Source organism: Mus pahari, chromosome 10 (assembly GCF_900095145.1).
Source record: "Mus pahari chromosome 10, PAHARI_EIJ_v1.1, whole genome shotgun sequence".
Classification (NCBI taxonomy): domain Eukaryota; kingdom Metazoa; phylum Chordata; class Mammalia; order Rodentia; family Muridae; genus Mus; species Mus pahari.
This window is the reverse complement of record NC_034599.1, coordinates 3,446,187-3,457,030: the sequence shown is the minus strand read 5'-3', so window position 1 is coordinate 3,457,030 and position 10,844 is coordinate 3,446,187. Positions and strand designations below refer to the sequence as shown.

The 10,844-nt window shown below is 38.3% G+C and overlaps 1 protein-coding gene across 4 annotated transcripts in view; it reads left to right on the top strand.

Annotated features, from left to right (window-relative positions):
* The window catches only part of Dync2h1 (dynein cytoplasmic 2 heavy chain 1), a 229,073-nt gene that overhangs the window by 33,580 nt on the left and 184,649 nt on the right, over nucleotides 1–10,844 (top strand). For all 4 annotated transcript variants that reach the window (XM_021206255.2, XM_029543408.1, XM_021206253.2 and 1 more), the window contains exons 23-31: nucleotides 909–1,064; nucleotides 1,157–1,271; nucleotides 1,547–1,717; nucleotides 2,806–3,188; nucleotides 4,654–4,786; nucleotides 4,883–5,000; nucleotides 7,007–7,119; nucleotides 9,000–9,119; nucleotides 9,744–9,894. In XM_021206255.2, the coding sequence (XP_021061914.1) occupies nucleotides 909–1,064; nucleotides 1,157–1,271; nucleotides 1,547–1,717; nucleotides 2,806–3,188; nucleotides 4,654–4,786; nucleotides 4,883–5,000; nucleotides 7,007–7,119; nucleotides 9,000–9,119; nucleotides 9,744–9,894 (1,460 nt within the window). The remainder of the gene's footprint in view (nucleotides 1–908; nucleotides 1,065–1,156; nucleotides 1,272–1,546; nucleotides 1,718–2,805; nucleotides 3,189–4,653; nucleotides 4,787–4,882; nucleotides 5,001–7,006; nucleotides 7,120–8,999; nucleotides 9,120–9,743; nucleotides 9,895–10,844) is intronic.

Genomic DNA, 10,844 nt, shown 5'->3' with positions numbered 1-10,844 from the left:
AAAAAAAAAAAAAAAAAAGAGGTTGTAATATTTATTGTTTTGAACTCAATCTTATTTAGAAATGGAATATTTAATTTTAAGAAAAATATTGCTAATGCCTCTTTCAAAAATGAACCTGTGGGTTGGGAAGATGAACACTTGTTGTGCAAGCATGGGAATATGTTTGAACATGAGCTTCTTCCACAGAGATGAGGTATGACATCTGCAACTGTAGTCTCAGTGCTTGAAGCACACAAATGGGGTGATGCTGACTGGCTGACTGGCTGACCTGTCCAGAATATCTGTTCCAGGTTCAGTGAGGAGCCCTCTCTCAGAAGAATAGAGAGTGATAGAAGAGGATGTTTAACACCCCATTCAGGGGCATGCATGGGTGTGCATGTATCCATGTGCACGGACACACTCATCATGCACATGCATGTGCAGAACACACACATAACACAATGTAAATACACATAACACACACACGCACAAGCTTCTAGTAAAACAAATAATAAGACATATAGGAAAAATGTTTCTGATTTGTCTTAATGGTCACACCAAGTGATAGATTTGTGCAGTACCTTATGTGTGGTCTGTCTGGGCTAGTGTAGGCTTGGGTGAGTAGACCTTTCTGTCACACCTCTAGGTGGTCCTATAGCAATGAGGGTTAGATAAGATGCTTTGTCAGATCAGTCCATACCTGTGCAAAGCAAACATTTACATAGACATTATAAACATACAGATATCTTGACATGCACTATATTTACGTGATACCTTTAAAGAAGTACTCATAGCATGAGTGAAGGAAAATTCTCACATAAAGTCAGTATTGCCTCTGCACATTTCAACTGCAGAATATGGCTAAGTAAATTGATAACTGACAGTTTTTCTTTTTTATAAATTCAGTATTTTGATTTTTATCCTTGTAGTGATGACTGCCATCATTTCGGACTAGAAGAGCCTGACTTTTCTCTGGCATATAGCATCTCTAAGGACATTGAGAGCTGTGCACAGGTTTGGGCTCTTTATGAGGAGTTCCAGCAAGGACTCCAGGAGATGGCCAAAGAAGACTGGATTACTTACCGGTTTGATTCTAAAGCAATATTTATGTTCTTATAAATTGCTCAGTTTTGGATGAAGCATGAACTGTAATTTAAGTTTTCATGTTCTTTTACAGGGCTAAGATCTACCTGTTTGAGGAGTTTTTGATTAATTGGCATGAGAGACTAAGGAAGGTTGAAGAGCATTCGGTTATGACAGTGAAGTTGCAGTCAGAAGTGGACAGATACAAAGTAAGCTTGCTTTCTTTATTCTGTTGCAGTTTATGTATCCCAGAAAGCAGGGCTATGTTTTGTCATGTTTTAAAATACAATAAACTGAAAATGGAATATGCAGGTATTTACAGTAATATTTAATAAATAACTATATCATTGACTTTGATTGCAAGTTTATTAAATAACAGTAATTAAAATTTTGTGCATTGAGATGAAAATGAATAAATTGTATTTTACAAGGAAATGAACATATGTGTAAGTCTGTTCTTTACTTTCTTTTTCTTTCCTAAAAGATTATTATTCCTATCCTGAAATATGTGAGAGGGGAGCATCTTTCTCCAGACCACTGGCTTGACCTTTTTCGTCTACTTGGCCTTCCTCGAGGGACAAGTCTAGAGAAACTGCTGTTTGGTGACCTTCTCAGAGTTGCTGATACAATTGTGGAGAAAGCATCAGACCTTAAAGTGAGGATTGCACTCTGTTAACCGGTTCTTTAGCACTCGTTCTTTCTTCCTGTAAAGCAGTAACAATGTTCTGTTGATCCATTATTTGTAGTTGGTAATGCATCATACCTGTTTGGACTTGTTAGATGAGGTTATAGATATAATAATAGAGGCCGCTCCCTAGAGAAGGAAAAATGTGTACTGTTAATACTTCTTTAGAGAAGCAAGTCAGCTGCATATGAAGTCTTAGCAGATAAGAGTCATTTCACATGCTGTGTGTTTATAATTATTTGCAGCACTGTGAGCAGAAGCTAGAGGACCAGAGGCCCCTAGGGAAACTAATGACCAGCTCCTTACCAACCAGGCTGGGAAGCAGCCCAAGGGAAACGAAGCTGCACAGTTCTCTCAGGAACTGTGTGTTATGTTTTGGCCACTCATGATAAAACAGGAAGCTTTTCATGCTTCATTATTTTATTTCCCATGCAAAACTTTGTTTGTTAATAATCCTAGAATGTGCTTGTTAATCTGTGTGGTTATGACAGTTCCTGCACAAAGTAACTATAGTTGTTAACTACATAGAAACAAAATAATTTATATTAAGGGTTCCATAATATTGTGATTGTTCTATTCTCCCAAATCTTGGCCTTTAAAAAAACATATATATTTGTATGTATGTATATAGTTTGTTGGGTTTTGTTATAGTATAGATTGAGATAGCCTCATACAATTGAAGCTGGCCTTACACTGTGCTGTTGAAGAGGACATGGAATTGTTTGATCCTCCTGCCCCTACTTCCATGGGCTAGGGTTACAGGCATGCGTTGGTCACCACACCCCTAAAGTATATTTCTTTTTTTTTTTNATTTATTTATTATATGTAAGTACACTGTAGCTGTCTTCAGACACTCCAGAAGAGGGAGTCAGATCTTGTTACAGATGGTTATGAGCCACCATGTGGTTTCTGGGATTCGAACTCCGGACCTTTGGAAGAGCAGTCGGGTGCTCTTACCCACTGAGCCATCTCACCAGCCCCCTAAAGTATATTTCTTATCATTTATTTATTGGATAATTAATTTTGAAATAACAAGTGTAAATCTTTTATGTTAATAGGATTTAAATAGTCGTGCACAAGGGGAAGTTACCATCAGAGAAGCTTTGCGTGAACTTGATCTATGGGGAGTTGGAGCAGTGTTCTCACTGATTGATTATGAAGACAGCCAGAATCGCACTATCAAGCTGATTAAAGACTGGAAAGACATAGTGAACCAGGTTGGAGATAATAGATGCCTTCTTCAGTCCTTAAAAGATTCTCCATATTACAAAGGATTTGAAGATAAAGTATCAATTTGGGAAAGAAAACTTGCACAGTTAGATGAGTACCTGCAGAATTTGAACCATATCCAGAGAAAATGGGTGTATTTGGAGCCCATTTTTGGGCGTGGAGCTTTGCCTAAAGAACAGACACGCTTCAACAAAGTTGATGAAGATTTCAGGTGAGTATAGCTAATTAAGCCGTAGTCACATGGAGACATTTACCACGTTGCAAAGTGCTCACTATAAGTGATCCCCTTCTCATCCCTTCTCATCCCTTCTCATCCCTGGGGTCTTCAGTGTGTTCTGTACCAGCTCTTCTCAGTGTTGTTTTTCTCTTCTAGGGGTTTCTTTATGAAGTACATCATATATGTACTAACATGGCTATTCCCCTAGTTTCTGTGAAACAGGACTAAGAAAGGCCTCTGTCGTTTTCACTAGTGGAGACTCATTTCTTTGTGTTTGTTGATATCTTGCTTGCTTGAATAACCCATGTTTTTCTTCTAAGCTTTAAAACTCTAAACATGCTCAGGCAGTAGGTAAAACCAATTCTTCAGCTCATATTTAGCCCTGCTCAATGGTGTCCCGCTCTTCCTGCCTCATTAACTTCTGTCCGCTGGCTGTTGCTTGTAGGACATAACAGACAACTTGGCATCTTTCATTTCCTCCAATTCCAAATTTAGTTAAGGTTTCTATTGCTGCAGTGAACCACCAGGAACAAAAGCAAGTTGGAGAGGAAAGAATTTATTTAGCTTACACTTCCACATTTAAAGGAAGTCAGACAGGAACTCAAACATGGCAAGGACCTGGAGGCAGGAGCTGATGTCTGCATCATCTTTAGAGGATGCTGCTTACTGCCTTGCTTTTCACATGGCCTGCTCAGCCTGCTTTCTAATTGAATTAAGGACCACCAGCCCAAGGATGGCACCACACACTATGCACTGGGCCCTCACACATACAGACTCACTAATACAGAAAATGCTTTACAGCTGGATCTCATGGAGGCTTGTCCTCAACTGAGACTCTTTCTTCTATGATGACTCTCCTTGTGTTATGTTGACACAAAAACCAGCTAGTAAGCTATTTAAATTTTGTCCTATAATTAAACTTTTCTATGTTTAGAGTTCCATTGCATTAAGGAGCAGTTAGATGTGTCCCTTACCGTTTCTGCAGCCTCTGCTGCTCTCCTTCAGTGTCCTTGGTGCATGTAGCTGTTTCCCGGGGTCTCAACTAGAAACCCTTTCTCTGTACTTACTTTCTCTGTTCATTCATTCTGCCTAAGTGTTTGGACCACTTCCCCAGAGATGGTTTAAGGTGTAGGTTGTCCTGCTAGTCACTGGGCCAATGCATTTTACTTTTCCTTTCTGGCATTTATTTAAGTTATTTTAAGGCATTACTTAATGTCCTCCTGTGTCACTGGACCAGTAGTTCTAGATCATAGGACATAATATTTATGGAATTAATGAATTAAAAGGATTTGCAGTATTTGATGAAAAATTGCAGTGACATTAAAATTAATATGGTTATTACAAGTATAATAAATTATTAACTATAAATATTGCTCTTTATTTGAAGCAAGTGAAAAATATTTTCATCTAAGCCACAAACTTTAACATAAATGTGAAAAAAAACCCTTTTATTTTGTAGATCAATAATGATGGACATCAGGAAAGACAGTAGAGTCACCACATTGACTACTCATGCAGGAATCAGAAACACTCTGCTGACGATACTTGATCAGCTTCAAAGATGCCAGAAATCCCTAAATGAATTTTTGGAGGCATGTTTGCTTGTTTTAAATTTTAATAGATTATAAGATACTTAGTATCATAATTACTGGAAAAAGAGAAAGCTTTTTTTTCCCCCCTTTCCTTAGGAAAAACGATCAGCATTCCCAAGATTTTATTTTATTGGTGATGATGACTTGTTAGAAATCCTGGGCCAGTCAACTAACCCATCAGTGATTCAGTCTCATCTGAAGAAGCTGTTTGCTGGTAGGCATCAAGATTTTTCAATAAATAGTTTTAACTGTCTTCCAGCTACCACAGTTCATACCCCAACTCTCAGGAATTAAAGCTAGTGAGTGAACAAGTTCAGTGTGTGTGTGTGTGTGTGTGTGTGTGTGTGTGTGTGTGTTGCAGTAATGGTGTCTCTGAGAGGATTCAGCTCAGTTTTGGGATGCCATACACAAAATAATGACATCTCAAAGTTAGAGGTGTTAGTTACGAGAATGGTGATGGAGCCAAGGAAGAGGCTGTGCAAGGCCTAGACGTGGAAGAGAATATTGAGGTAGGTATATCAGCAATGGAAGACCATTATGTTGAGAAACCAGCAGACTATTGTCTGCAGAGAGTCCAAGGAGACATTTAGAACAGGGAGTCATCTATGTAGTGCAGTTAAGCACTGGGAGTAGAAATAATTGCTCAATGAAAAAATGAGGCTTTCTACCTTCTTGCTCTTGGATCACTTTGCTTGGATATCTTTTGACAAATTAATGAGCTTTCTTAGAAAGCAATGACTGACTTCTCTTAGATACAATATATGAAACGAGCTGTATTTTCAAATTATCTTTAAAAATAATTGTTTAAATCATTTTTATTTATAATAATATCAGCAAACTACAGCCCATGAGCCTAGGCTATCCTACTATCTTTTTAAAAATAAGGTTTTATTCAAATATAGTCAAGCAGGTGGCTTTGTGTATTTACTGTAGTTTCCTTTTTGTTCTGAATTCTGACTTGTCATTGATAGAAACTGACTCATGAAACCTCACATACTCTGCCAATTTCTTACAGATACATTTTATAGTGCTTGTTGGCCTGAAGCTGTAAGGTGTCTTTCTGTTCCCACCAAACTTGTGTAGCTAACACTTTAAGATACAAATGTTTCCAGTGTCAGAGACTCCCCTCAGGTTGGCATGTCGGCAGTCTTCTTCCCATGCCACTGCCCGGACAGATTAGTTTCTGACCTTTTTAGAGTAAATAGAAACATCCCTATGTGGTTGTCTTTTTTCTTTAGGGACACATTCACATCTGTAATGCCAGATAATAGCCAGAAAAAGGATCAGGTCCTGCACAGCTGTTGGTGATGTGCATCTTAGGTGCTCATTTGTAGTGGCATTTGTGGCTTACAGTGATGACTTTACCATACCTAGAGCTACTGCACGTGGTCTAGTTGGGATGATGCTGCAGGTTATCTATGCACTGTCACAGTGACATGTTTATCTACGTTATAGGTGGCTTTGGAATCAGTTATTTCTAGTCTGCTTCCTCAGTACCTGTTGAGTTATTTCTACCATTGGCTCACATAACTGAAGCTATTTCCTGCTAATGAATGTATTTATTCAATGTTTGGGCTTTTGTATTATTTCAGTCTTGGGTTAGGATAAACTATACATTTTTCTGGATATATTTTTCCAATGGATAAGTATTTAGTTTAAGGTAAGTATTTATTTAGGCTCTAGGTGAAACTTCCAAGAGTTTTTAAGAGATTGTGACATTCTAATCCACTGCCTAGAATATATGAGAGTTAAGAGTCCTGATGGGTTGCTATGTTAGTTGAAGAGACTGCCTAAAAAATTATTCCTTGAAAAGATGAAATTGGGTGAATAAATATATATTCAAGCCAGGTGTCTGTATAAATAGTAAATAATCAGGGCATGGAGTTATGGCTAGATGTTAATAAAATATTTTAAAATAATAGTAAGAGTACCCAGAGTATTTTTCCTTCATTAAGTCATTTAAATACAAAGGTTGCTACTATATATGCATTATTATATATATCACGTACACTATAGTCCTGTTGTATTTGAGTATGTAATGTGTGTGTGTGTGTGTAACATATTCTTTATAACCCTTTATCTTTTTGGGTTTATATTGCTGTTTTAAGTTAGGTTATTGTATGTGCAGTGCTTGGGATGTGATCCAGAGCCTTGTGATTGATGGCAGAATGCTGAGCGCCAAACTGCGTTCTCAGCACAAGTGTTGCTTTTGTATTGTAGGCATTAACAGTGTGTGCTTTGATGAGGAATCAAAACATATAACTGCAATGAAGTCACTAGAGGGAGAAGTTGTACCTTTTAAAAGTCAAGTTCTTCTATCAAATAATGTAGAGGTGAGCAGTTCTGTTTCACAAAATGAAATTTATATCAATTAATTAGTTAATTTATAAGGTAGAATTGGTTAATTTAGGTCTTTTTGGAAATTCATACCTTATCTTCAAAAATGTTTGATCTTGTTAGTTCCTAAATTTGTTATTAGTTGTGATAGTAAGAAGTATGGATTTTTGGATTTTGAAATACAGCAGTTAATTTTATAAGGAACTTTAGTTGTGGATTGAAAAATATTTGAATATTAATCTTAGCTTCATATTGTGTCAGCTCTATGACTGAAAGGCTATTTTCTTAGCGTGAAATGAGACCCTTAACTCTTATTGCAAAGACATTGTTTTGAAAATTAAATGGAATGCTTTGCCTTAAATGCACTAGGAAGTTTATAAAACTAATAAGTCAGTTGTTTTTGTTTTGTTTTGTTTTTGTCTTTTTTTAAATATTAGTTTTAAGAGAGCATAAGTTGACAACAGCAATAGTTTGTATCTCTTTGATTTGTAGTCTTCAGTCTGAGAACTGATTCCTGGTTAGGCCTCACTGTTCTATTGGATTTCAAGTAAATCAGGTGATTAAAAATACTGATGTTTGCTAAGGAACTGCCATCTTTGCTTATGAATTTTGTATTTTTCTTTTCTCATAGTTTTGTTGGCACAGTGGGAGGAGGAGCTTAGGTTCTAGGATCTGGACTAGATCAATTATGGCAGCAAAGTAGAAGTTGAAGTTCAGGGAGTAAAAGTTGGGAGGGGCTTTTCTATGCCAGTTCCTGCTCCTGAATAATGACATGGAGGCCTTTCTGTTTATAATAAGAGCTTCTGGCACTGTAGCTTGACAGATACTGAGCTATTCTACCTCGACAATGTTGGCTTGGCCTACATCCCTGCCATGTGGCCCACTGCCTGCCATCTTAATCTCGACCTGGCACCTCCTTCATTCATGTCTGGATGGAGGCTCTCTGGGTCCTACCTGAGAACCTCTTGAATCCCACCATTTCCTCTCCTGCCTAGCCATAGGCTGCTCAGTCCTTTATTTTACCCAATCAGAAGGTGATGAAGTATGTATTTTACAGATCACTGAGTCATACCAAAGTCTGGACTGTAGCCTGATCTCTGGGTACAAAAATCAGCATTTGAATACACAGAGCCCCAAAACATCCTCCAATACTATACTAAGATTCTCTCTTTACTTCTTAAGTTTATCTACGACTGTTTTTTTATATGACATATATTTTTATATATGACAACTATTAAGTAGTGATTGATAGTTGCTGTTATTTTTTTGTGCTCTCATTATGTACCTCTGTATCTGTGGGGAAGGTGGTGGCAGTGCTAAGAGTTAATCCTAGGGTCTTGTACATGCCAGACACTGTTCCCTCACTGATCTGTAATCCCAAAACATTTTAACTTAAATTTTATTATGTTACCTATAAGTAAGTGGCTAGATAAATGTGTTATTGAGACATTGAAGCAACATCAGCTTAAGGACAACCTGATCCCTCCTGAAGTATTTTCATCCTGATAAGCCAGCCCCTTCTGTGATTGTACATTTTAAATGACTATTTCACCAGGAGACTCAGCTAATCTATGACTTTATTAGTTTACGTATTCAGTTGGATAATAATGAAATGGTCATATGGATTTTTATATCATACCAGTGAGGGATCATCAGACCTAGCTCCAAGGTGTGGGTGCTCATACTCAACATTGTCTCGAGAAGTGAAAAGAAACAAAACAGAAACAAAGCTGTTTTTCTCAAAATTTTACCTAATAAAGAATGGGACAGCACTCAGTGCATTTGAGGGGTTCTCACGTCTTTGCTGCATTGAAAGACTGTGTTCAGGCATAGACTGTGGATTCATTGCATGACTCTTTTCTCCATTCACTTTCAGGCATGGTTGAATGATCTGGCTTTGGAAATGAAGCAAACTCTGAAACAGTTGTTGAAAGAATGTGTTACTGCTGGACGAAGTTCACAAGGTGCAATTGACCCATCTCTGTTCCCTTCCCAGGTGAGGGACAGTTTCTGGGATCTGGTCAGCATGGGTCAGCTGGCTCAGATAACTGGCATCTCTGTTCTTGGTCCAGTACTTAGCAACAATATTCCTTTAAAAATCTGGGTTGTCTTCACTGGACCCTGAAGGGAGGATGGACTGCACAGCAGCCAGGCTATTTGTAGGCTTTATCACATCCCTAGGGGGAGACAAAACATGAGATGGAGGGAACTGGACAGCAGCTAACTTCCTGCCTCAGGGATTAGTCCATCCTCACTGACGAGAAGAGGTGTACCCTGCTGCCCTACCCATCGAAATCATAGTGAAGCATGAACACAAAATGACTTCATGTCTTTAAATGTGAGCTATCTGAGCTTATCCAAAACATGCAGTGAAACCAGATACCATTTCATGTGGAAAGTCTTTTCCTTGGGTAAATTTTAGCATACACACACACACACACACACACACACACACACACACACACACACACACACAATTTATCTATCTCACCAGCCCATGCTCTTGATTTTTAATCATCTTGGTTTTTGTTTAGTATTATATGTATGTGTTTGTAGGCCAAAGAAGCACTGGCAGGACTTTATTCTTATGAATTTTATAATTTATCTTATTCTTTAACAGATACTGTGTTTGGCAGAGCAGATCAAGTTTACTGAAGATGTAGAAAATGCCATCAAAGACCACAGTCTTCACCAGATTGAAGCACAATTGGTGGCTAAGTTAGAGCACTACACTAGTGTTGACACAAGCTCTGAGGACCCAGGGAACTCGGGTATGGAGTCTGTGAACGTTCTGTTGTTATTCTGCCTTTGCCGTGTGCGTCTACCCACCCACCCATATTGCATGTAGCTTTGATGATTCAGTGAAATAGAGTCTACTTGAGCCTGCCTGCCTCCCTCCCTCCCTCCCTCCCTTCCTTTCTTTTTTTGGTTTTCGAGACAGGGTTTCTCTGTGTAGCCCTGGCTGTCCTGGAACTCACTTTGTAGACCAGGCTGGCCTCGAACTCAGAAATCNNCCTGCCTCTGCCTCTCACCTTCCTTCCTTTTTTGGTGTTCTTTTGTGTGTGTTTTTTTTGTTTTTTTGTTTTGAGACAGGGTTTCTTTCCTAGAACTTGCTCTATAGACCAGGATGTCATCTGCCTCCCAAGTGCTGAGATTAAAGGTGTGCCACCATGCCTGGCTTACAATTAACTTTTTATCTTACTCTCAGAATCAGTATATATTACGTGGAGTGTCAAACCTTATCCTCATTAAGTTTCTTTATCCTTTGCTCATGGTACATTTTTGGCTTTTAACTCTAAAATGTATTTTAAGGAGTTGAGAGGAAAAGGCTGACTGACTCCATGTTCCTCAATGCATATCCTTTCTGTGGCACTTTCCTCAGTCCTGGTATCAGGCTTCCGTTTGGTATAGTTCGTTTTCATCTTGACAACTTTTAAGTGTCTGTGTTATAGTAGGGTTGTCAGCCATTAGTGTGCATATTTCTGAAGGTGTCTCCATTTCTTCCAACACTTGGAAATATCATTATTCTACTGTTTTTGCTTCGTGTTTTTTGACAAGTGATGGACAGTTGTTTGTCTATAAACAATCTTCTTATGTATATAATGCATATTATATGTTGAAGCAATTGTCATTTTTATAAGGGGCTTGAGTTGGGAGATAGGGTTCAAAAGGGGGATGAATCTGCAAGGAGTTGGGGGAGCAATAAGGGAGTGAATATAAT